This window comes from Lampris incognitus, chromosome 15 (assembly GCF_029633865.1).
Source record: "Lampris incognitus isolate fLamInc1 chromosome 15, fLamInc1.hap2, whole genome shotgun sequence".
In the NCBI taxonomy this organism is placed as follows: Eukaryota; Metazoa; Chordata; class Actinopteri; order Lampriformes; family Lampridae; genus Lampris; species Lampris incognitus.
In genome coordinates this window covers 12,906,281-12,933,011 of record NC_079225.1, presented here as the reverse complement: position 1 = coordinate 12,933,011, position 26,731 = coordinate 12,906,281, and the positions used below count along the sequence as shown (strand labels likewise).

At 47.8% G+C, this 26,731-nt stretch overlaps 1 protein-coding gene across 1 annotated transcript in view; it reads left to right on the top strand.

Moving 5' to 3' along the window:
• The window catches only part of lama2 (laminin, alpha 2), a 334,247-nt gene that overhangs the window by 182,633 nt on the left and 124,883 nt on the right, over window positions 1-26,731 (top strand). The window contains exons 22-27 of the mRNA XM_056294135.1: window positions 11,670-11,776; window positions 13,682-13,954; window positions 15,052-15,232; window positions 16,198-16,334; window positions 19,642-19,773; window positions 21,598-21,702. Coding sequence (XP_056150110.1) covers window positions 11,670-11,776; window positions 13,682-13,954; window positions 15,052-15,232; window positions 16,198-16,334; window positions 19,642-19,773; window positions 21,598-21,702 — 935 coding nt within the window. The remainder of the gene's footprint in view (window positions 1-11,669; window positions 11,777-13,681; window positions 13,955-15,051; window positions 15,233-16,197; window positions 16,335-19,641; window positions 19,774-21,597; window positions 21,703-26,731) is intronic.

Sequence of the window (26,731 nt, the reverse complement as noted above, 5' to 3'; positions counted from 1 at the left end):
CAGGTCGCGTCAACAAAAACAGCTTATGGAAATAATACTGCAGTAACCGGGGGAGGCCGGTCACAATCTCGGCGGTTCTGTGCGGGGGGGGGGGCATAGCTCATGGGACTGTTAAGGTTTATGTTAAAACCGTTTTAGTGATGTGTTCATGTTTTGGTTATTGTGGTTGTGTGGTTTTCAGTTATTGTGTGACTGGGACAATGTTGGGGGCTGGCTGGCAACCAACTCTTGTGGCGGTTAATGGCCTCCAGCCAGTGTTGGTATTTGGGTAGTTCAGTTCGGTGTGCAAATAAAAGAGCATTCACTGAACCTGCGGTGTATGTAGAGCTTTTCGGGGGACACAATCACTCAATACCCGCAGTGTTTAAAAAAGGGGTCCTTAGTAATACAGGACCACCAAGCCAAGAATATCTCGTGGTTTAAAATGCTCTGGGTTGCATTTAGTAGTGAACATAATAGCTGAACAACACCACAACATAAGATCAAAGCTACAGACCTGAAGATACTCACATCGACTGCATTTGTTCTGTGATTATTTCCATTGGTAACATTGTAAACATACAGCGCATCCGGAAAGTATTCACACCCCTTCACTTTCCCCACATTTTGTTACGTTACAGCCTTATTCCAAAATGGATTAAATTCCTTTTTTTTCTCATCAATCTACAAACAATACCCCATAATGACAAAGCAAAAAATGTTTTGTAGAAATTTTTGCAAATTTACTAAAAATAAGAAACTGAAATATTGTATGTACATAAGTATTCACACCCTTTACTCAGAACTTGGTTGAAGCACCCTTGGCAGCAATTACAGCCTCAAGTCTTCATGGGTATGAAGCTACAAGCTTGGCACACCTATATTTGGGGTATTTCTCCCATTCTTCTCTGCAGATCCTCTCGAGCTCTGTAAGGTTAGATGGGGAGCGTCGCTGCGCAGCTATTTTCAGGTCTTTCCGGAGATGTTCAATGGGGTTCAAGTCTGGGCTCTGGCTGGGCCACTCAAGGACATTCACAGACTTGTCCCGAAGCCACTCCTGCGTTGTCTTGGCTGTGTGCTTAGGGTTGTTGTCTTGTTGAAAGATAAACCTTCGCCCCAGTCTGAGGTCCTGAGCGCTCTGGAGCAGGTTTTCATCAAGGATCTCTCTGTACTTTGCTCCATTCATCTTCCCTCGATCCTGACTAGTCTCCCCGTTCCTGCCGCTGAAGAACATCCCCACAGCATGATGCTGCCACTACCATGCTTCACTGTAGGGATGGTATTAGCAAGGTGATGAGAGGTGCCTGGTTACCTCCAGACGTGACGTTTGGCATTCAGGCCAAAGTGTTCAATCTTGGTTTCATCAGACCAGAGAATCTGGTTTCTCATGGTCTGAGAGTCCTTTAGGTGCTTTCTGGCAAACTCCAAGCAGGCTGTCATGTGCCTTTTACTGAGCAGAGGCTTGGCCACTCTACCATAAAGGCCTGATTGGTGGAGTGCTGCAGAGATGGTTGTCCTTCTGGAAGGTTCTCCATCTCCACAGAGGAACGCTGGAGCTCTGTCAGCGTGACCATCGGGTTCTTGGTCACCTCCCTGACCAAGGCCTTTCTCCCCCGATTGCTCAGTTTGGCTGGGCGGCCAGCTCTAGGAAGAGTCCTGGTGGATCCAAACTTCTTCCATTTACGAACGATGGAGACCACTGTGCTCTTCGGGACCTTCAAAGCTGTAGAAATTTTTTTTTTGGTACCCTTCCCCAGATCTGTGCCTCGATACAATCCTGTCTCGGAGGTCCACAGACAATTCCTTTGACATCATGGCTTGGTTTCTGCTCTGACATGCACTGTCAACAGTGGGACCTTATATAGACAGGTGTGTGCCTTTCCAAATCATGTCCAGTCAATTTACTAGAGGTGGACTCCAATCAAGATGTAGAAACATCTCAAGGATGATCAGTGGAAACAGGATGAACCTGAGCTCAATTTTGAGTGTCATAGCAAAGGGTGTGAATACTTATGTACATGCAATATTTCAGTTTCTTATTTTTAATAAATTTGCAAAAAATTCTACAAAACCTTTTTCACTTTGTCATTATGGGGTATTGTGTGCAGCTTGATGAGAACAAAAAGGGAATTTAATCCATTTTGGAATAAGGCTGTAACATAACAAAATGTGGGGAAAGTGAAGGGGTGTGAATACTTTCCGGATGCACTGTATGTTAGTCAAAGTATATATGCATGGACACACACCTAATACAAGTATACAAGACACACTTGGTGTGCGAATCTCCCTGTAATGTCAGTTTATCCTCCGTTTTAAGTATCATAAATGGCCGATAACAATAACACAACGAAAAAATGAATCACACAGGTCATTTTATTTTTTTTAAGGCTGTATTTTAATGCTGTATTTTTAAGGCCGTATTACCTTCTTTCTTTTTTTTTTTAAGGCCATATTTTAGGGCTTTGTTTTTAAGGCCAGTGTAGTGAGTAGATATAGGGGCGTGATTTTGGATATATAAATCTGTCAACCAGAAGTTTGTTTTGTGGAGTAAATGACCTCACGGCTTTGTGATGAAAAGGAGAAGTGGTCTCGTCTTCTTTCTTACATCCTCCAAACCCTTTTTTCTTTATTTTTCTTTTTTTTTAAGCCCGTATTTTTTTTATGTTTTTTTTTTTAAGGCCTTTGTTGGTCATGTGGTAGCAGTGTTGATGAGAAAATGGCTCTTTCAAGAGGGAACTTAGTCATTTTGGGAACAAGAGCAGCAGAAGATCCTCCTCAGCCTGGTGAAGAAGCGCCGGAGACGGCCCTTCTTACACTTGTGTCCTCCCTTGGCCTCCGTCTCCTCTTCTGCAGGTAAGGGTGCTTCTGTATGGCAAAAACTTCTTACACTGCATTCTTCCAAGGGGTCTAGACTGTTAAGTATTATTTCCTCCTCCTTTTTAACAGGAGAGGTTGCTCCTGCCCTGGCCTCCTCCTTCTCCTCTTCTTCAGTTGAGTCTGTTTCCCCCTTAGATGAAGCTCTGTAAAGTACAAAACTCTCGTCATTCTATTGTTAGTACACTTTAACACGTCCTACTGCTGTACACTGATTTTCTGACATTACTGCAAACTTATTTGATCCATTTCACTGAGACACATAGAAAAAGTTACATGTGCATTGTTTCGTCCATCTGCCACTAGATACACAGTGATCATACCTGTCTCTGCCATCTGGTCTGCCATTCATGGAGCACTCTTCATTGTCCAGGATAAGACAAATCTCCTCCTGGAGCTGTCTAGTCAACACCTCCTCTGCCTGGAGGAGGGACGCCGCTATCTTTTCTTTTCTCGGCTCCCCTCGGCGAAGCTCCTCAGAGAGGCATTGCGCCAGGTGAGAGTTATTACCAAGCATGTTGGCAGTTCGCTGTAACGCCTCATCCTTCAGGGCAACATCTCTCTGCAGATCCTGCACCTCCTGTAGGAGCACGCTTTTTTCTAATAGGATCAGCTCCATGGGCTCTTTGGCAGAATCAGCAGCCTCCGTGTCTTTGGAGTTGATGAGCCACTTTTCATTCTGAAGAAGGAGGTCCTCCTGATGTATAAGGAGACTCTCCTTCCCCTCTTGCCACCGCTGGAGGTGTCTTTTGAAATCCTCCTCTGCCTGGAGGAGGGCAGCAGCCATCTTTTTAGTGCTCTGCTCCCAAAGCTCCACATCGTTTGTGAGGACTTCCACCCGCTCCACTAGAGGCTTTGTTTTCTCCTCCTGGGCAGCAGTTTGTATCTCGTGCACCTTCAGGGCAGTGGCTGTCTGCAGGATGGCATCTGTCTGCAGGGCCACCACCTGCTCTCTGTCATTTGCACTCATAGCCCTGGAGGTCTCCTCATTCTCCAAGAGACAAGACTCCTCCTGGAACTGCTGGAGGTGTATATTTAACACCTCCTGTGCCTGGAGGAGGGTAGCCTCTATCTTTTGCTGTCTCAGCTCCCCTTGGCAAAACTCCTGAAAGAGGCATTGCATCTGGTCCAAGCTGCCTTCAAGAACAAATTTAGCGTTTTGAATTAACGCCCGATACTTCTGGGTGGCAGCTCTCTGCAGGATGGTGTCTCTCTGCAGAGCCTCCAACTGCTCCTGTAGCACATATCTGTCTTGAAGAATTGACTCGTTTTCTTTCTCCAAGGCCTCCTTGGCGGATAGAGCAGCCTTTGCCTCTTCAGATTTTAGGAGGCAGTGTCTCTGGAAGATCTTACTCTGACAGAGAACTTTGTCGCAATGACTACATCTCTCCTTGAAAGATTTCTGGAGGTTTGCAGCCCTGTGCAGGATGACTTGCAAAAGGTTTTCCATCTCCGTTAACCTCTGCTTCTCCTCTTTAATGAGAGTCAAGTCCTTTTGTCGCTGCGCGTTCTCAATGCGATAACGAGTGGCCTGTTCCGCTTCAGAGCAGCGTGAACATTCTGTCGCGAGGACAGAAATCTGACTGTAGTGGTTCAATTGATAAGTATGACTTTGCTCGAGACATATCTGAAGGAATGCGATATCGTCCAGGCATATTTGTGAGAGCTGTACCACCTGCAATGCAGTGGGGGGTGTCACTATATTCTGTGGCTGCTGATCTCTCCAGCTTCTCATTTCCTGACTTACAGTTCGGGATCTCGCCATCCTGCTGTCCCCCTCTTCTGTAATCGGACACTGTAATACAGAACAAGATCAGTTAAAATTTTAAACTTTTGTCAAAATTATGTGCTTTTATTTTTGTTACATGAGGACACTGATGTTCACTATGTTTGCTATACAACGGATGGTAAATATCAATAATCATCTGCATAGGCGGCGCTGTATGGGGAAGCCAAATGTCCTAGGATTTTCACAAAACAAAATTGGCTTAATCCAACATCTAGGCCAGTGTTTCTCAACCGGGGGTCCGCGGACCCCTAGTGGTCCGTGGTGTAATTGCAAGGGGTCCGTGAAAATAAAATATCTTTAAAAAAAAGATCCTATGACATTTATAGAAATAGGATTATTTTACTCAAATGTGACTGAGACCTTTATCTACCTAAACTATAAAGGGTAACGGGACTTTTTTCTCTAATTACATCTGTTTCACAACCGTAATTTATTGTATTTTAATAAGAGATCTCGCTCCCGTTTGCATTGTTAAAAGTTACTCCATAAAAATTCTGTTGTTACATATATCTGAAAGTTACTGAATACATATTCTGTTTTGTTACATATATCTGAAAGTTACTGCATAAGAATTCTGTTTTGTTAACTATATCTAAGTTACAACTGAAAGCTCTTATTTTTGCCCCAAAGAGTGAATAAATGCTATAATGCAATTTAAAATGCAGTTTCTACTGTTTCTACAAATTGCAACCCCCCTCCCCCAAGATCAGGTGGAGGGGTCCTCAGGTAGATCAAAAAATACGCAGGGGGTCCAGGACCCCAAGAAGGTTGAGAACCACTGATCTAGACTGACTAGCGCTGAACCTTTTCAACTGTGAGCACTTGACTCAAAATTACAATCACATTTCCCATCAGGCCTATATGTTGTCATCACTGGTGTCATCCAACTGGAATGGCGCAGCAGAATAATTCCATTCATGCTTTACATAGATTAACATTCCTGTATTCTAAGGTCAGTTTGCCTTTACCAGTCAGATATGTTTTTCGTTATTGTTTAAGAGGCTCACAGTCATACATGTCAGAATGAAAAGGGTGTTTGCGTCGGTGTAAAAACTGTGGCTGGGAGTCAAAGGATCTCAAACCCGTTCTTGTTTTAACCCCTTTTCCCACGACGCCGCGCAACTGCCGCCGTGGGTTGTGCGTCGCAAATTGTGGTCACTCACAGTCCAGGACGACCCGAGAGGGGCGTTGAGTAGGGTAGAGGCTGGTTCCCATCGATGCAGAGAACGGAAATGGAGTAGAGAACGGTCAACTGAGCATGCGCGAAATGGCTCGACCACGCCCCCACACGCCCCGCGTAGCATCCAGGCGCTGGATTCTAGGAAGACCCGCCCCTACTCTGCGTCTGATTAGCTAACTTTAACCCTAACCCCGCCCCTAACCCTAACCTACCCAAACAACGGAGGCGACGAGTACTTGCGCATGCTCAGTTGACCGTTCTCTGCATCGACGGGAACTAGCCTCGTTTAGTAGGACGCGCTTGCGACTCGCGTCAGGTGCGCGCCGTGGGTCTGTACTACGGTGGCCGAGACGTGCCGAACGAGCCGCACATCCAAAACGCGTCGAAACCCACGGACGCATTAACGGGAAACACAAACGCAAAAGCCGCAACTTAACGGAAGTGAGCAACACGGATGTTGCCATGAAACGGGCTGTTGCGCTGTAATATGCACCCCTACCGTGAAACGCACCCCCTTATTTAGCCGCGTGAAGTGCGGGCTCTCCCGCTCCGAAGGGGTGCCCGGCCCCACCCCGCGGGGAGAGGCCGCCCCCCCGCAGGCTGACACCCGGGTGCCCCGGTGCCCCCCCCCGCAGAAATCCCCTGCCCCCTCGCAGGCTCGCCCCCCCCCCCCGTCCGAAGGGGTGCCCCTCCCCGCAGAACAGCCGCCCCGGTGCTTTTCCCGCAGAACAGCCTCTGCCCCCCCCCCCGCAGAACAGCCCCCCCTGCTTGCCCCCCGAAGAAGACGCGTGCCCGCTACAGAACAGCCCCCTTACTCCTCGCAGGCTCACCCCCCTCCCCGCAGAACAGCCTCCCCTGCCTGACCCCCGAAGACGCGCCCTGACCCGCGGAACGGCGCCCCCCCAGAAAACAGCCCCCTGCTATTCATGAGAATACGTTGTCCACGCTGGGGTATAGTCATGGTTTTGTTGGAAGGTTATATTTCCTAGCCTCCTAATAGCGCCGCCTATGATTAAATATGTTTCTGTATGCTCAACATATCAGTGGCAAACACAAAGTCTGTAAGTATCACTACAAGAACTGTCTGTCTGACTTGGACCCTCACCTGTCTGGCTTGGTGTATTTCTACCTACTGGTTGCCTTCCTGCTGATGGGACTTGTGGTTCAGACCAGCTCTCGTGTGTGTTGTCTTGTACTTCTTTCTTTTCTCACTTCGCTGTGTGTGACTCTGAGTCGATGCGTTCTCTCCGAAATCAAACAATCGAATAACTGCCGCAGCTGCTGCGCGCTCTTACAAACCCTAAACCGTGACGAATTCACGGATTCCCACGTGACCACGTTCAAAATACCATATATGGTAATGAAGTTGACGTTCAAGAGAACGTTCACTAAGATTAAAAGATGCATCATTAACGACGCTGTTGTGACTGTCAGCTGTGTGTGTGTGTGTGTGTGTGTGTGTGTGGCCACCGTGCCAGGCTGTGTGATGCTGTTAATGTTGGTCTTGGTGCTTGTAACATTACCTCTGATGATGTTTAAGCCTTGTATGATTACAATGTGTTGCATTCAGGCAAGTATAGTTGTAATTGCCTATTTTGGTTAAAATTTGCGTTTCAGAGCCTATTAAGTGTGATTGGTCCTGGACCAGCTAGGCCCACCTGATTTTCTCTGTACCCACCCACACTGTGATTTCTGCCTATGCCACAGTACTGTATATTTACATTTAAAATTCACGCTCATCCAGAGTGTCTTACAATGCATTTACTAGTGGATAGATAGATAGATAGATAGATAGATAGATAGATAGATAGATAGATAGATAGATAGATAGATAGATATTGCCTTTATTGTCCCACAGGAAATGTGTTCTCACAGCCAGTGCATGCACAGAAGCAGATAACCACACCACAACATACAGATATATGTACAGATATATAAACATAACATTCAGTCCCCGCCTGTATCCCAGCACATATACATCCCACACAGCTCTAGCCCACTGTGGAAAATATAGGTGTTTTGTTTTTTTTTTGCATTTGTACATTAGGAAAATTTAGGCATCGGTCTAAGATGTTACACAGCCACCTGCCACTACTCGGGGGGGGGGCTGCACCCACCACTAGGGGGGGCTCCAGCCCCCTCCCCCCTTCTCGTGCTAATGAATGCAATATGTTGCATTGCTTAGTAACAACAGAACAGAATAGATCATGGCAAAAGAAAAGATACAAGGCGCTCACTGTGAAAAAAGTGGGGGTTTTTTTTCACCATTTGTGCGCACACCAAAAACACCACAACACCATGTACCCCAGATGGACCCTAAAGGGGTGAGAGAGACTGTTGAAGAGTAGGGGTGTGCGCAACAGGGATAGATATGTGCTTTCTGTTTGTGTAATCTCTGTGTGTGTGTGTGTGTGTGTGTGTGTGTGTGTGTGTGTGTGTGTGTGTGTGTGTGTGTGAGAGTCCCTGGGCGTGCATGTCGGTACATGAGCAGCGGTGTATATTTACTTTCTCTAACTTGCTTTGTATTTTTGTGCGAGAGAAAAAAGACACGTACATGCTGCGTATGTGTTTGCATGCATGTATGTGCTGTACGTGTCAGCTGGTGTGCGTGAACCCCCGTTGTCATCACTTCCTCTCATTCTCTCACAGCCCACGTTCACATCAATCTGTCTGTCTGTCTGTCTGTCTGTCTGTCTGTCTGTCCGTCTGTCTGTCCGTCCGTCCCCCCCCTGCCTGCTGCAGGCGGGAGGACGAGCTGCTTGCATGGCTCTATTTGGATTATTTATATGTATGTGTGTGTGTGGTGTGGTGTGTGGTGCTTGTATGCATACATGTGTGTTTGTGTTCGACAGCCTGTGTGCCAGATGGAGCTGAGAAGTTTTTAAACGTATACCCTATGAACTCGCGTGTGTGTGTGTGTGTGTGTGTGTGTGTGTGTGTGTTTTGGAGGGGGTCTGTTTTTCCCCCCAGTAGGATTTAAGCACACATGGAAACTTGTGATGAGAATTAAACTGAGCCAACTCACCTTAGGTAAACACTGGGGGGAAAAAGAAAGGAAAGGGCGTCTGGGTGGCATGGCGGTCTCTTCCACTGCCAACCAACACGGGGGTCGCCGGTTCGAATCCCCGTGTTACCTCCTGCTTAGTCAGGCGTCCCTACAGACACAATTGAGTGGGAAGCCAGAAGTGGGTATGCGTCCTGGTCGCTGCACTAGCGCCTCCTCTGGTCGGTCGAGGGGCCTGTTCAGGGGGTAGGGGGAGCTGGGGAGGGGGTAGGGGGAGCTGGGGGGGGGGGGGGGGGGGAATAGCGTGATCCTCCCACACACTACGTCCCCCTGGCGAAACTCCTTACTGTCAGGTGTAAAGAAGTGGCTGACGACCACCACATATCTCTGAGGAGACATGTGGTAGTCTGCAGCCCTCCCCGGATCAGCAGAGGGGGTGGAGCAGCGACCGGGAAGAGTGGGGTAATAGGCCGGATACAACTGGGGAGAAAAAGTGGGGGAAAAAATCCAAAAAAAGAAAAGAAAAAGGTGATCAATTCAGAGAACGGGGAGTTTTGTTTATTTATTTGGATTTTTTCCCCCTTTTTCTCCCCAATTGTACTTGGCCAATTACCCCACTCTTCCCGGTCGCTGCTCCACCCCCTCTGCCAATCCGGGGGGAGACCTGCAGACTACCACATGCCTCCTCCAATACATGTGGGGTCACCAGCCGCCGCTTTTCACCTGACAGTGAGGAGTTTTACCAGGGGAATGTAGTGTGTGGTAGGATCCCACTATTCCCCCCAAGTTCCCCCTCCCCCTGAACAGGCACCCTGACTGAACAGAGGAGGCGCTAGTGCAGCGACCAGGACACACACCCACATCCGGCTTCCCACCCACAGACACAGCCAATTGTGTCTGTAGGGACGCCCGACCAAGCCGGAGGTAACACGGGGATTCGAACCGCCGAGCCCCGTGATGAATGGAGAGTTTCCCAGTCACATTGTCCTATTATAGGACCTAGAACCATGAGGTGTCTTTTTTAGTGAGATACTTGGTCTGTTGGAAATAACTGTTGTCACATGCACTGCATTGTCATGAAGCTAACGCTGTCCTCTCTCCTACCCTGCAGCCTGCTAACGCTGTCCTCTCTCCTGCCCTGCAGCCTGCTAATGCTGTCCTCTCTCCTGTCTGCAGCCTGCTAACGTTGTCCTCTCTCCTGCCCTGCAGCCTGCTAACGCTGTCCTCTCTCCTGCCCTGCAGCCTGCTAATGCTGTCCTCTCTCCTGTCTGCAGACTGCTAACGCTGTCCTCTCTCCTGCCCTGCAGCCTGCTAATGCTGTCCTCTCTCCTGTCTGCAGACTGCTAACGCTGTCCTCTCTCCTGCCCTGCAGCCTGCTAATGCTGTCCTCTCTCCTGTCTGCAGACTGCTAACGCTGTCCTCTCTCCTGCCCTGCAGCCTGCTAACGCTGTCCTCTCTCCTGTCTGCAGACTGCTAACGCTGTCCTCTCTCCTGCCCTGCAGACTGCTAATGCTGTCCTCTCTCCTGCCCAGCAGCCTGATAATGCTGTCCTCTCTCCTGCCCTGCAGCCTGCTAATGCTGTCCTCTCTCCTGCCCTGCAGCCTGCTAAAGCTGTCCTCTCTCCTGCCCTGCAGCCTGCTAATGCTGTCCTCTCTCCTGCCCTGCAGCCTGCTAATGCTGTCCTCTCTCCTGCCCTGCAGCCTGCTAACGCTGTCCTCTCTCCTGTCTGCAGACTGCTAATGCTGTCCTCTCTCCTGCCCTGCAGCCTGCTAACGCTGTCCTCTCTCCTGTCTGCAGACTGCTAATGCTGTCCTCTCTCCTGCCCAGCAGCCTGATAATGCTGTCCTCTCTCCTGCCCTGCAGCCTGCTAACACTGTCCTCTCTCCTGCCCAGCAGCCTGCTAACGCTGTCCTCTCTCCTGCCCTGCAGCCTGCTAATGCTGTCCTCTCTCCTGCCCTGCAGCCTGCTAACGCTGTCCTCTCTCCTGCCCTGCAGCCTGCTAACGCTGTCCTCTCTCCTGCCCTGCAGCCTGCTAATGCTGTCCTCTCTCCTGCCCTGCAGACTGCTAACGCTGTCCTCTCTCCTGCCCTGCAGCCTGCTAATGCTGTCCTCTCTCCTGTCTGCAGACTGCTAATGCTGTCCTCTCTCCTGCCCAGCAGCCTGATAATGCTGTCCTCTCTCCTGCCCTGCAGCCTGCTAACGCTGTCCTCTCTCCTGCCCTGCAGCCTGCTAACGCTGTCCTCTCTCCTGCCCTGCAGCCTGCTAATGCTGTCCTCTCTCCTGCCCTGCAGCCTGCTAACGCTGTCCTCTCTCCTGCCCTGCAGCCTGCTAACGCTGTCCTCTCTCCTGCCCTGCAGCCTGCTAACGCTGTCCTCTTTCCTGCCCTGCAGCCTGCTAATGCTGTCCTCTCTCCTGTCCTGCAGCCTGCTAACGCTGTCCTCTCTCCTGCCCTGCAGCCTGCTAACGCTGTCCTCTCTCCTGCCCTGCAGCCTGCTAACGCTGTCCTCTCTCCTGCCCTGCAGCCTGCTAACGCTGTCCTCTCTCCTGCCGCTAACGCTGTCCTCTCTCCTGCCCTGCAGCCTGCTAACGCTGTCCTCTCTCCTGCCCTGCAGCCTGCTAATGCTGTCCTCTCTCCTGCCCTGCAGCCTGCTAACGCTGTCCTCTCTCCTGCCCTGCAGCCTGCTAACGCTGTCCTCTCTCCTGCCCTGCAGCCTGCTAACGCTGTCCTCTTTCCTGCCCTGCAGCCTGCTAATGCTGTCCTCTCTCCTGTCCTGCAGCCTGCTAACGCTGTCCTCTTTCCTGCCCTGCAGCCTGCTAATGCTGTCCTCTCTCCTGCCCTGCAGCCTGCCAGTGCCACAGTAACGGCTCCCTGTCAGAGGTGTGTCACCAGGAGACCGGCCAGTGCCAGTGCAGAGACCATGTGGTCGGGAGACAGTGCGACGAGTGCATGGTAGGTCTCCTGTCACCTTCCGGAAAGTAAACTTCTGCTTCACCTCGGTAAAAAGTGTTTTTTCTGCGACGTATCTCCACCGTCAGTTCTCATTTACTTTATTCATGCGCTTACTTCACCTGATAGGTATTGTTTCATTTGCCAGAGCGTTCTTACCAAAAGTAATTCAGTAAGTTGATGTCTAGACTTTTCCATTGCAAGTACCTGAATGGTTGACTAACCATGAATTTCAAGAAGGAGCACAAAGAAGTTTATTTTTCTTAAAGCCTATTCTTATTAGTTGTACTTTGCACTTCTTAGTTGAAGGCCTCTTCTGAATATGTAATATGAGTTGTCAGTACCCCTCTACTTTATACCTCAATGTCACTATCTCACCACTACGCTGTTAGCTGTTAAAATGCGTGTTAGGCAGTCATTTCTACTTCCTTTCAAGTCATTCCTGTCCTGCAGGGGTGTAAAAAAAACCCCATCCAAATTCAAGGCAGAAATCTGTTTTCATTTGTATAGCACCTCAGTGAATATAACATTTGAACAATTATTAAAAGAATTATTCAAGAGCAGTTATTGAATAAATTATACTTCATACCCTGTAGGGGGTACAGTAGTATTGTACATACATGCAGTGCATCAGAAGAAGAGAGCTTACCATAAGGACTTCCAAACTCACCCCTTTAGATTTTGCAGAACGAAAGACTTTTCACACCACGCTCCACATAATGCTGTTGTTCCTAACTATGTAATACTATTTAGTACTGTGTAGTATTATGTACTACCACCAAGGCCCAAGCATAGTATACGGGTCCCACAAGGGGGGTTGCTGATTAGTAAAATAAGCTTTTGTGGTGTGTGGTTGGAATGGCAGGCAGGAATCTCCGTAGACTATGATGTTTGCTGATGACACTGTGATCTGTAGTGAGAGTAGGGAGCAGGTTTAGGGGAGCCTAGGAGAATACCTATGCGTGAATGAGAGGGAGGACAGTGGAATGGTGAGGATGCATGGAGTAGAGGTGATGAAGGACGATGAGTTTAAATACTTGGGGTCAACTGTTCAAAGTAACAGGGAGTGCAGAAGAGAGGTGAAGAAAAGCGTGCAGGCAGGGTGGAGTGGGTGGAGAAGAGTGTCTGGAGTGATTTGGGACAGAAGGGTACCAGCAAGAGTTAAAGGGAAGGTTTACAAGATGGTTGTGAGACCAGCTATGTTATATGGTTTGGAGACAGTGGCACTGATGAAAAGACAGGAGGTGGAGGTGGCAGAGTTGAAGATGCTAAGATTTTCACTGGGAGTAACGAAGAAGGACAGGATTAGGAAGGAGTACATTAGAGGGACAGCTCAGGTTGGACGGTTTGGAGACAAAGCAAGAGAGGCAAGATTGAGATGGCTTGGACATGTGTGGAGGAGAGATGCTGGGTATATTGGGAGAAGGATGCTGAACATGGAGCTGCCAGGGAAGAGGAACAGAGGAAGGGCAAAGAGGAGGTTTATGGATGTGTTGAGGGAGGACATGCAGGTGGCTGGTGTGACAGAAGGAGATGCAGAGGACAGGAAGAGATGGAAACAGATGATCTGCTCTGGCGACCCCTAACAAGAACAGCTGAAAAGAGTAGTAGTAGTAGTAGTAGTAGTAGTAGTAGTAGTAGTAGTAGTAGTATTGTGTGGTTGGAATGAAGACCTATATACCTGCACACATTGTTGAGAATCACAGCATTCGATGCGAAGACAAACACTGACAAAATGCGTGTTGTTATTTTTGTGTTTAATTTGTCCAACAGAACTTACACAGTGGTCCAATTTATTAATGGGTTGGTACCACGCCTGCTTTATATTCAAGCTAAATGTTCTGCACCTTTGTTTTCACTGGTCCTCTCCACATCCCCCTCCATTCTTCTGCGTTGTGATTGGCCAAGCCTAATTGCTGGTGGAACGCCGAACGTCAGGAATGCGTGCCCTGCCGCTGCAGCCCCCAGGGGGCTCTCTCGCAGCGCTGTGATGTAGAGGGACGCTGCATCTGCCGTCCCGGTCACGTGGGTCGGCGCTGTGACCTGCACCGCCAAGGTTACGAGAGGAGAGAGACACGGCGGCCGGTGGAGCGCATCCCTATGGAGACCGTCCAGCAGAGATGGGGGGGGGCATCACGCACGGGGGGTTGTCCGAGGGGGGCGTACAGGCCCAAGACGGGGGTAAAGCGGACCGCATGTGAATAACGGCCTTGCAGTGGAAGCACGGCTTGGTGTGTGTGTGTGTGTGGACATACAGACAGACCTACAGAGGTTTGGTCCCAGGAGACTGGCCTCTGCATTTGTGGGTGACATTTTGTCTATGTTTATTGTTGTTATAGTTTTTGGACACTAGTCCAGAATGTGGGATGTGCGCATGGAGGATGTGTAAGTGACTGTCAGGGCTTGATTTTGTGTATAAAGGACAACATAGTTGTTGTGCATTTCCCTTTAACATGCGAGAAGAACATCTTGCCAACAAGCCATTATTTAAAACGCATCAAGGTTGAACCAATATGAAGGTTCAGCCGGGGTAGTCCCACCTCGGGGGTCGTCCCGGGTCGTCCTCTGTGTGGAGTTTGCATGTTCTCCCCGTGTCTGCGTGGGTTTCCTCCGGGGGCTCCGGTTTCCTCCCACAGTCCAACGACATGTAGGTCAGGTGACTCGGCCGTACTAAATTGTCCCTAGGTGTGTGTGTGTGTGTGTGTGTGTGTGGGCCCTGTGATGGCCTCCCAATGCCTGCCACCCAATGACTGCTGGGATAGGCTCCAGCATCCCCATGACCCCTGAGAGCAGGATAAGCAGTTTGGATAATGGATGGATGGATGGCTGGACTTACAGCTGTCAGCCATGCTTCCTCCTCTATCTCTTCCACCCACAAATGATGTCACAGTGCATCAAATGCTGATATGATTATTAATGAAGATGATGAGGGAACAGTTGTTCACATCGTACTCATCATTTTCCCGCACGGCTGTGTTTTGTGTTTGGCTATGCAAAGTGTGTTTTTTTGCTGTGGTGATTTTGATTTGCTGTACAGTAGTACTGCGTTTACAGTTTGCAGTGTTTCTTGCAGTTTTTGGTATCTAATCATAAACCAGTCAGCTGTTTCTCTCTCTCTCTCTCTCTCTCTCTCTCTCTCTCTCTCTCTCTCTCTCTCTCTCTCTCTCTCTCTCTCTAACTCACCCACTCTTACCTTTTCTCTCCTCTCCTTTCCACGGCAGTTATTTTAACACTAACCCCCCTCTCCCCTCCCCTGTCTGCGGATTGTGCTCCCCCAGGCTCAAACCCACGGCATCACCACGGGCGGCGTGTGCGTCCCGTGTCACTGCAACTCATTTGGCTCCAAGTCGTTCGACTGCGACGAGTCCGGTCAGTGCCGCTGTCAGCCGGGCGTGAGCGGCCCTAAATGTGACCGCTGCTCGCAGGGGTACTTCAACTTCCAGGAGGGAGGCTGCACACGTAAGAGAAACCCTTGTGTGTGTGTGTGTGTGTGTGTGTGTTTGTGTGTGTACGTGTTTGAGAGAGGTGAGAGGTCCCCGATGTTGCCAGTTCCTTTGACTGCATTTCATCACTGTGCTTTTATTTTCGTTTCAAATGACTTTTTCACTTGAGCCACAAATTGATGTTGGAATTCAAGAGCGGCGACTACATAAAGCGCGCGGTGCTCCGGCACCTTCCATCCTTGGCTTCATTTGACAGCGGAGGACAAAAGACCAGATTTTCACAAAGGCCCCCTTTTTCTGTATGAAGTGTGCGAACCCTGACATCCGCCCACAGAAGAAGGAGAAAAAAAGCCCAAATCCTGCAGGAGCGCACACCTCACTGCTCAAGTTTGAATTTTTTTTTTTTGGTTGTTTTTGTTGGTTTAATTTTTATTCTCTTTAACATAATAGGTGTGGCGAGTTAATTACATAACCCCCGGGGCCTAAAAATTCTCATTTAAAACCGGCCTCTAATCTCCAAACCTACATCAGGCGGTCGGGCAGGAATTGACCGTTCTTTTTATAATGCGGGGAAAGGTTGAGATGCATATCTGGACTTGTAAAACAAATTAGTTTCAGCCCAAGGCTTTATTAAACATTTAAGGTCCAACGAATGTTTTGGAAAAATAACAGAAATTAAAAGTTATTTTGTCTTCGCAGCGTTTCTTTCGGTTCCAGTCGGCACCGACCTAAAAACGGGAAAGTAAAGCTGCACGGCAGAGCAGGTCTCGAGTTTGAACCGGCGTCGTGCGGAAACTCCTCAACCTGGACTTATTTTCTCAATTAAAAAAAGACATTTCTGTTTGTATCATAGAAAAATGCATTGGAGGTCCAAACCGTGCGTTTATTTTCCCATATTTATTTGGCTGAAATCCCTTTCTGTCCCTTCCTCTCTCGCCTCCGCTCCTCTTTGGTCTCATCCTCTCTTCTTCACTCCCCCAGCGTGCCAGTGCAGCCACGTGGGGAATAACTGCGACGCTAACACAGGCCAGTGCATCTGCCCCCCCAACACCGTCGGAGAGAGGTGTGACCGCTGTGCCCCGAACCACTGGGGCCATGACATCACGACGGGCTGCAAGGTAGGGCCAGAACAAGCCCTACGTACTGCTGGTAGCGTTTGTTTGCCCCGTACTTGGTTGGCAGGGGGCTTGCTTTTTGGGGGCGGTACTGTGAATGTTTCACTAAGTGACATACAGTAAGTTTCTTTTTCTGGTAAACTCACTCACGCTACCCCCCCCCCCCCGTTTTTCTCCCCAATTGTATCGGGTCAATTACCCCCCCTCTTCCAAGCCTTCCCGGTCAGTGCTACATCCCCCCCCCCCCGCGTATAATGATCCGGGGAGGGCTGCAGACTACCACACACCTCCTCCTATACATGTGGAGTCGCCAGCCGCCTCCCTTCACCTGACAGTGAGGAGTTTCACCAGGGGGACATAGCGCGTGGGAGGATCATGCTATTCCCCCCAGTCCCGAACAGGCGCCCCAACTGACCAGAGGAGGTGCTAGTTCAGCAACCAGGACACATACCCACATCTGGCTTCCCACCCACACACATGGCCAATTGTGTCTGTAGGGACGCCCGACCAAGACCGGAGGTAACACAGGAATTCGAACCGGCGATCCCCACATTGGCAGGCAATGGAATAGACCGCCACGCCACCCAGATGCCTCACTCACACCGTTTGAATCGTCTTGTAGTGGCAGCACATTCTCATTTCTTCGCGTCGTCGGCGTCATATAGCGGTGCTGTTGGCAAAGCGTCGGTATACGAAGCAGAAGGCCCCCCTTGGCTTCTGTACAGAGACCCAGAGGATGCTCCATAGACGGCACTGGGAAGCTTACAGCCTGATGTAATCATATTAGTGACGGCCAGGTTAGATAGTGGTTAAGTTAGGTCGTGGTGAATCTGCCATGTCTCTATACTATCGCTGAAGGGAACCTTTGTCAACTCATCAATAAATGATACCATGGGATGTGGACGTGACGGTAGCGATTAAACCCCACCCATCTGGCACTCCAAGCAATTTAAAACAAATGACAATTAACCTCTTCCTGCACCGTAATGTGACGTGGTGCTCGTAGCTCGGCTTTAAACACATTCGTTCCCATTCGTGAGTCTGTGACTTCCCCTTTTCAGGAAGTGGAACTAAAAACCGGTCTTGTGTCTAGATTAATGATCAGTGTGTGTACGGGCGCACACAGCAGATTTGTGGTAGGTCTCCTGGCTCCTTAGGTACTTGCTCAGCATATAAATAACTTCCGTGTTTCAACTGAAGAAGAAGAACTTACTGTCAGCCCGGTGACTCCTCTCTGGAAGATTTCCCCGTAACACTCTTGTTTTCTTCCTCCCCTTGCTTTCTCTTTGATAGCCGTCTCTCTTTTTTTCTGTTTCCCTTCTCTGTGAAAGACCGCACTTTGCTTTTCCTGGAGCACGCTCTCGTGTGATACTGTATGTCTCTTCTCTTGTTTACTCGTTCATCTTTACCTTCCTCCTCCTCGCCCTCCTCTCCCTGTTTTGTCTTCTCTCCTTCCTCGCTGTCCTCACTCTGTCCCTGCAAATCTCTTCTCTCTTCTTCTTTTTTTTTTTTGCCTCGTCCCTTTTGTTTTGCACTGGCTGGAGTGCGGCATTGCTCTTCTCTGTTTCTCTTTCTTGGTTCTTGCATCTCTCTCCACTTACATCCAGGTCTCACCTGAGTCTACAGCTGTTTCTCTGTACATGTCTCCTCTCTCCTGATGTCCTTCTTCTCTTCATCCCGCATCTCTTCTCTCCCGACAGCTGACCGGCTTGTCGTAGTGTCCCCCCCCCATCTCTCTCTCTCTGTCTCATTTAAGTGTGAAAACATTGACGTTGGTGCTGTGAAATGTCCGTACCGAGGGCCCTGAGGCAATACGACCAGTTTACCATCAGCAACCAGTTTACCATCAGCAACCAGTTTACCATCAGCAACCAGTTTACCACCAGCAACCAGTTTACCATCAGCAACCAGTTTACCACCAGCAACCAGTTTACCATCAGCAACCAGTTTACCATCAGTAACCAGTTTACCACCAGCAACCAGTTTACCATCAGCAACCAGTTTACCATCAGCAACCAGTTTACCATCAGTAACCAGTTTACCACCAGCAACCAGTTTACCATCAGCAACCAGTTTACCATCAGTAACCAGTTTACCATCAGCAACCAGTTTACCATCAGTAACCAGTTTACCATCAGTAACCAGTTTACCACCAGCAACCAGTTTACCATCAGCAACCAGTTTACCATCAGTAACCAGTTTACCATCAGCAACCAGTTTACCATCAGTAACCAGTTTACCATCAGTAACCAGTTTACCATCAGCAACCAGTTTACCATCAGTAACCAGTTTACCATCAGCAACCAGTTTACCATCAGCAACCAGTTTACCATCAGCAACCAGTTTACCATCAGTAACCAACAGCACTCGTAAACTATGAGCAGTTAGAGGCTCCAACAAGAAAAATTAATCTCTCATTAAGATTTGATAGCATGCAGATTACAAAGAGAACATCTGGGTGTCCGAGTGGCATGGCGGTCTATTCTGTTGCCTGCCGACACAGGTATCGCCGGATTGAATCCCCTCGTTACCTCCAGCTCGGTCGGGCATCCCGACAGACACAACTGGCCGCGTCGGCGGTTGGGAAGCCGACGCGGCCAAGGATGTGGGTATGTGTCCTGGTCGCTGCACTAGCGCCTCCTCTAGCAAAGCGTGCGAAGAGGCGTGCTCACAAAGCTACCCTGCCCCCACCCCCCCCACCCCACCCCCAGCACCACTTTTATATGCCCGGTCTGCAACCGCAACTGTGCATCCAGGATCGGACTATTCAGCCCCCAAAGGACTCACAAAGAGGAGAAGATGGTCATCATCGGACACGATGGATAACCAGCGAGCACTAGCACCTCCTCTGGTTAGCCAGGGCGCCTGTTCGGGGGAGGGGGAACTGGGGGGAATAGCATGATCCTCCCACGTGCAACGTCCCCCTGATGAAACTCCTCGCTGTCAGGTGAAAAGAAGCGGTTGGCGACTCCGCATGTATTGGAGGAGGCATATGGTAGTCTGCAGCCCTCCCCGGATTGGCAGAGCAGGTGGAGCAGCGACCGGGACGGCTCGGAAGGGTGGGGTAATTGGCCGGCTGCATACAACTGGTGAGAAAAAAAGGGGGGGGTTTAAATGCAGCTACACTCACTGTACCTGTACGTAGTGAAGAGTGTCTTATTCTGCTTAGAGTTTGTGAGTTCATTAAATTCATGAAAGAAAATTCCAGCATGAAAGATAGCAGCTTTAGAGCTAGCAATAGTATTAATCTGTGTGTGTGTGTGTGTGTGTGTGTGTGTGTGTGTGTGTGTGTGTGTGTGTGTGTGTGTAGGAATGTGGCTGCAGTGTGGTGGGTTCGGTGAACCAGCAGTGCAACATCAACACTGGCTGCTGCTTCTGTCACGACGCCTTCAGAGGAGAGAAGTGTAATGAATGTCAGCTGGGATACAGAGACTTCCCTCAGGTAAACACAAGAGACTGGGATACAGAGACTTTCCTCAGGTAAACACAAGAGACTGGGATACAGAGACTTCCCTCAGGTAAACACAAGAGACTGGGATACAGACACTTCCCTCAGGTCAACACAAGAGACTGGGATACAGAGACTTCCCTCTGGTAAACACAAGAGACTGGGATACAGAGACTTTCCTCTGGTAAACACAAGAGACTGGGATACAGAGACTTCCCTCTGGTAAACACAAGAGACTGGGATACAGAGACTTTCCTCTGGTAAACACAAGAGACTGGGATACAGAGACTTTCCTCTGGTAAACACAAGAGACTGGGATACAGAGACTTTCCTCTGTTAAACACAAGAGACTGGGATACAGAGACTTCCCTGAGGTAAACACAAGAGACTGGGATACAGAGACTTTCCTCTGGTAAACACAAGAGACTGGGATACAGAGACTTTCCTCTGTTAAACACAAGAGACTGGGATACAGAGACTTCCCTGAGGTAAACACAAGAGACTGGGATACAGAGACTTTCCTCTGGTAAACACAAGAGACTGGGATACAGAGACTTCCCTGAGGTAAACACAAGAGACTGGGATACAGAGACTTCCCTCAGGTAAACACAAGAGACTGGGATACAGAGACTTTCCTCTGGTAAACACAAGAGACTGGGATACAGAGACTTCCCTCTGGTAAACACAAGAGACTGGGATACAGAGACTTTCCTCTGGTAAACACAAGAGACTGGGATACAGAGACTTCCCTGAGGTAAACACAAGAGACTGGGATACAGAGACTTTCCTCTGGTAAACACAAGAGACTGGGATACAGAGACTTCCCTGAGGTAAACACAAGAGACTGGGATACAGAGACTTCCCTGAGGTAAACACAAGAGACTGGGATACAGAGACTTCCCTCTGGTAAACACAAGAGACTGGGATACAGAGACTTTCCTCTGGTAAACACAAGAGACTGGGATACAGAGACTTTCCTCTGTTAAACACAAGAGACTGGGATACAGAGACTTCCCTGAGGTAAACACAAGAGACTGGGATACAGAGACTTTCCTCAGGTAAACACAAGAGACTGGGATACAGAGACTTTCCTCTGGTAAACACAAGAGACTGGGATACAGAGACTTCCCTCTGGTAAACACAAGAGACTGGGATACAGAGACTTCCCTCAGGTAAACACAAGAGACTGGGATACAGAGACTTCCCTCTGGTAAACACAAGAGACTGGGATACAGAGACTTCCCTCAGGTAAACACAAGAGACTGGGATACAGAGACTTCCCTCTGGTAAACACAAGAGGCTGGGATACAGAGACTTCCCTCTGGTAAACACAGAGCGGTCCCCGATATCACAACTCCGTTGTTCCCCTGTGGTCATTTGCAGTTAAGGAAGCATGAAGTAGAGGCTATGCTCTTGTGATAGGCAAATTTACTGTTATGAACAATTTTGTGAAATCCAAATTGTCACAGAGCATGCATAGCCTCTACAGGTTTGAACAACCAAGCTTAAAAAAAGACAACTAGAAATTAATGTCATGTCACTGTGAGACATTAATTCACATGAAACGGAGTTGGGGGTCTGTCTAATAATTGTAGGGCACAGACCAGTAAAAGGGTCAGTGCATACTGTGAGGACTCTGCAGCATTTTCTACTGCACTGATCACATCCGCTCTGCAAAATGCTGACTTTGCCAAAAAAAAAAAGCAGAGTGAGACTTGAACCTGCGTTGGGAGGCATTGGCTGCAGCCTCCCAGCATACTGTGTGTGCACATCACTGATGGCAACACACTGACGCTGTGTGTCCACATCTCCCACCAGTGTGTTCGGTGTGAGTGCAATTCTATGGGATCAGAAACCGAGACCTGCGACTTAGAAAGAGGAGTGTGCGCCTGCGAAGATCGCACAGGGAGATGCAGCTGCAAGGTATAAAACACACAAACACACACACACACACACACAACCAAATCTACCTGCACCTCATCCTCCACACCAATATACACACAGGATGGTAAACTAATAATTAATAATTATAATAATATGATAGTAATAATATGATATAATATTATTATAATATATTATCTTCTTCTTCTTTCGGCTTGTTCCCTGGTTCCCAGGGGTCGCCGCAGCAGATTTGATAGTTTCCATGGGTACCCTGTGAGGGCACAACACCGATGGCAGTCTTGTCAACCCACATAATGATTTGGGGGAAAAAATAAATAAATTTAATATTTTATTTTCAGTTGTTCGGTTTTATATTCAAGACACACACAAGGTAAAAAAAAAAACAGACAAAAAACAAAAAGGAAAAAAGGAGGAGGGGTTGGCAGACATCTATAGATATATAATATAACCTGGTTCACCGCCGTTTTCAAGAAATTACACAGGTATTACAAGAGGACAGGTAAAAGGTAAAGAGTAGCGGGTTGCATCACTGCAGACTGTCATTAAAAATTTGGCAAAATTTTACGCCGGCTGCCGTTCCTTACCCAACCGGTAATTATTAATATAATGATATTAATAATAATTAATTTAAAAAAAATCACACACACACACACCCACAGGATGGTGCAGTGTGACGATGAACATGTCTGTTTTTCCCTTTCGGTCCATTTCATTGCATCCTAATTGTGTTAAACACTGTAACGCTGATGTTGTTGATCATAAGCATGATTTGACAAAACACCAGCAGATGTTCCCGGCTGCTGGGTTTCCTGGACTGACCCAAATGTTTCACTTCCTAAGATTTACTGTTCAGAACTTACACACCAAAGTAACAGTTACTGTTAGAATTACTGCAGGCTGCACAACAGCAACTGCCGTACACTGTACCTTGCAGAACGCCAACTTAACATGTATGTACATGTGCTGTTGTGTGTTTTTGTGAGGGCGTCTGCAAGTGTATGTGTGTATCTATTTATGTGTGTGTGTGTGTGTGTGTATGTATGAAGTTTTGTGGCATTTATAATTTTGACTCCGAGTAGTGATGGTTATGGTTGTGAGATGGTAGTGAGACCAGCTATGTTGTATGGTTTGGAGACAGTGGCACTGATGAAAAGACAGGGGGCGGAGCTGGAGGTGGAGTTAAAGATGCTAAGATTTTTTTTCCCACTTTAGTTTTTCTTGGTATTTTCATTATTTTGCAACAAGCAAACCCTAAAATGAAACACAAAAAAAGTGAAAATTAAAAATAAATGTTGGTTGGGAGTTACACTCTTAGTAGTCCGTCCATTCTTGCAGTTTCCATATCTAGATCAGTTGCCCTTTCTGTGGTCTTCGTCACTATTCTGGTTTCTGAATGATAATGTCCATTTCAGCCACGTTTCTTCGAGTCGTGCTTCTTGTAATCTCAGACCACGTGTCAGTTTTTCTGTCGTGTAGAGCTCCTCTGCGGTCTCTAACCGCTGCTCCTGGGTCGGGGCATCCACTTTACCCCATTTCCTTGCAATAGCCTTTTTACTAGCTATTAACAGTATTCTGACCAGTACCTATCTGTTAAGTGTACATTTCCTTCAGTAAAATTATACAGATATACGTCGCTCATAGGGATATCGTATCTCAGCATCTTTTGTAAAGTTTTGTGTACCTTTTTTCCAAAACATTGATATTTTGTGACGATGCTGAGATTTTCATTGGGAAGTGACGAAGAAGAGCCGGATTAGGAAGGCGTATGTTAGAGGGACCGCTCAGGTTGGACGGTTTGGAGACAAAGCAAGAGAGGCAAGATTGAGATGGCTTGGACATGTGTGGAGGAGAGATGCTGGGTGCACTGGGAGAAGGATGCTGAATATGGAGCTGCCAGGGAAGAGGAGAAGAGGAAGGCCAAAGAGGAGGTTTATGGATGTGGTGAGGGAGGACATGCGGGTGGCTGGTGTGACAGAGGAAGATGCAGAGGACAGGAAGAAATGGAGACGGGTGATCTGCTGTGGCGCCCCCTAACGGGAGCAGCTGAAAGTAGTAGTAGTAGTAGTAGTAGTAGATAATTTTGACTCCCACTAACAGTGCAGCACTCTGTGTGTGTTTGCGTTTGTGTGTGTGTGTCTGTCTGAGGGTCCCTGCATGGTTCTCCCTGTCCCTGTATCTGTCAGTTATTGTGTGAATGTGTGTGTGACTGGTGGATGTGGTTCAGTTTGTGTGTGTGTGTGTGTGTGTGTGTGTGTGTGTGTGTGTGTGTGTGTGTGTGTGTCCCACTGTGCGGATGCACGTATATGAGTAATTACCCCAGCAAATGTCACAGTCTGAGTACGACAGGCATCTTGTGTGACGGGCTCCTTATTCCTGTCCACATATATTCCTAGTTCACCACCCCCCTGTGGGTCTCAGTTGGGGGGGGGGTCTGTCAAAGAGTCTTACTAAAAGATAGATAGATAGATATTAATAGTCCAGAACTTGCGTTTATCTTTGTCTTTACTATCTTTACTATGTATTTATCTTTGTATGTGTATTTCTGTATGTGTGTGTGTGTGTGTGTTTCTGCTGATAATGAGGAATGTTGTCTCCTCTGCCTTTAGCCTCTAGACAATCTGTCACTGTCTTTTACACACACACACACACACACACACACACACACACACACACACACACACACACACACACACACACAAGAATGTGTGCACACAGTATGGATTCCTGCTGTGTTTCAGACATAGAACAGAATAAATAAAAACAAAGCAAGGAGAATATAAGTAATAATACTGCAGTAGTGTGGATGTTGTACCGGACCGTGGTGGTGGTGAGGAGGGAGCTGAGCCGGAAGGCAAAGCTCTCAATTTGCCAGTCAGTCTTGGTTCCAACCCTCACCTGTGGTCATGAGCTTTGGGTAGTGGCCCAAAGGGTCGTGGATACAAGCGGCTGAAGTGAGTTTCCTCCGTAGGGTGTCCAGGCTCAGCCTTAGAGATAGGGTGAGGAGCTCGGACATCCGGAGGGAGCTCGGAGTAGAGCCGCTGCTCCTTCGTGTTGAAAGGAACCAGTTGAGGTGGTTCGGGCATCTGATTAGGATGCCTCCTGGGCGCCTTCCTTTGGAGGTTTTCCGGGCACGGCCAACTGGGAGGAGACGCGGGGTAGACCCAGAACTAGCTGAAGGGACTACATGTCCAATCTGGCCTGGGAACGCCTTGGGATCCCCCAGGAGGAGCTGGAGGGTGTTGCTGGGGAGAGGGACGTCTGGAGTGCCCTACTTAGCTTGCTGCCACCGCGACCCGACCCCGGAGAAGCGGCTGATGATGATGAGATGAGATGAGAATAGAATAGAAATTAATAGAATAAATAAATAGAATAGACATTTAAAAGGTGTCCTGGTGGCTCAGTCAGTCAGTGTATACCATGCAGGGCTGATCACAGCTTCTGGGGTTCGAATCCGGCCATAGGACCATGTTAACTTTGGAGTCAGATCCCATGTATGTGCAAACCTGTATAGCCAATAAACCTGATTCTGATCTGATTCTGATTCTGCATGTCCTCGCCTACTTTCTTCATCCTGTTTGCTGGCTTTCTCTGTCTACCCTTCAGTCAAATAAAAGCTAAAAATTACAAAACATAACAAACATACCATGAAAAACAATACATTATAGTAGGACGTAGTTTTTGATTAATTACCACTGCCATATTGAAATTAAGTGCCTCTAGATAAGTCACATATTGAGACAGTATTACCGGAGAGCTGAAATGATTACATCTGACGCCAGGTTTCACACTCAACAATAATTCATGAGTCCTTATCACCATTATTGCATTCTGCTGGAATCTTGAAATGTTTTGATCGTCAGTTATTTTAATCGTCAATGAAAATCATATTTCAGGAAGTAAAAGTGAAGCTACATTAGAAATTTGTAATTGCTTCACCTCACTGACACATTTCTTTCCAAGGTGTGTTAAAAATGAAATTATTTCAAGACTGCAAGTTCAGATGCAGTTTAATAAGACTTCATCGAGCTCACCTGGCTGCTACTCTGGAGGTGTTGGCTAGTTAGGTAGCCACCAGACTCAAGCTGGTGGATACAGATACCTGCATATTTCACATGAAGCGATGATGCATTCAGTCCCTGTTTCCCATTTGAAACTGAGGATTTTTGGAATTTAGAAAAAACTGACTAAATTAAATCCGAGATCTAGAGCAAAAGTGGTATTCCCAAACCGAAAGTAGTGTTCCCAAACAGAAAGTGGTATTCCCAAACAGAAATTGGTATTCCCAAACAGAAAGTAGTGTTCCCAAACAGAAAGTGGTATTCCCAAACAGAAAGTAATATTTCCAAACAGAAAGTAGTATTCCCAAATAGAAAGTGGTATTCCCAAACAGAAAGTGGTATTCCCAAAGAGAAAGTGGTATTCCCAAACAGAAAGTAGTGTTCCCAAACAGAAAGTGGTATTCTCAAACCGAAAGTAATATGTCCAAACAGAAAGTAGTATTCCCAAACAGAAAGTGGTATTCCCAAACAGAAAGTAGTGTTCCCAAACAGAAAGTGGTATTCTCAAACCGAAAGTAATATTTCCAAACAGAAAGTAGTATTCCCAAATAGAAAGTGGTATTCCCAAACAGAAAGTAGTATTCCCAAAGAGAAAGTAGTATTCCCAAAGAGAAAGTAATATTCCCAAAGAGAAAGTAGTATTCCCAAACAGAAAGTGGTATTCCCAAACAGATAACTGTAAGGTCATGATGCCAGCCGCATTTCAACATTTAGAAGTTTCTGCTGTTTGGAGTGTCTCTCTTCTGTGTGTGTGTGTGTGTGTGTGTGTGTGTGTGCGTGAACGCGTATGTTACTATCAAATCTATCGGAGTAGTGAAATGTTCTGAATGAGCTAAACCCAGTGGGTTTTATACTGTGATCCTCTGTCACTGGCTTATTTTTCTCACACATACTGAGCACATAGTCACACACACACACTCACACACACACTCCAGTACAGGTATGTGCAACCACATGCACATCTCTCAGCCTATGCAGCAGCTGTCAGTGCC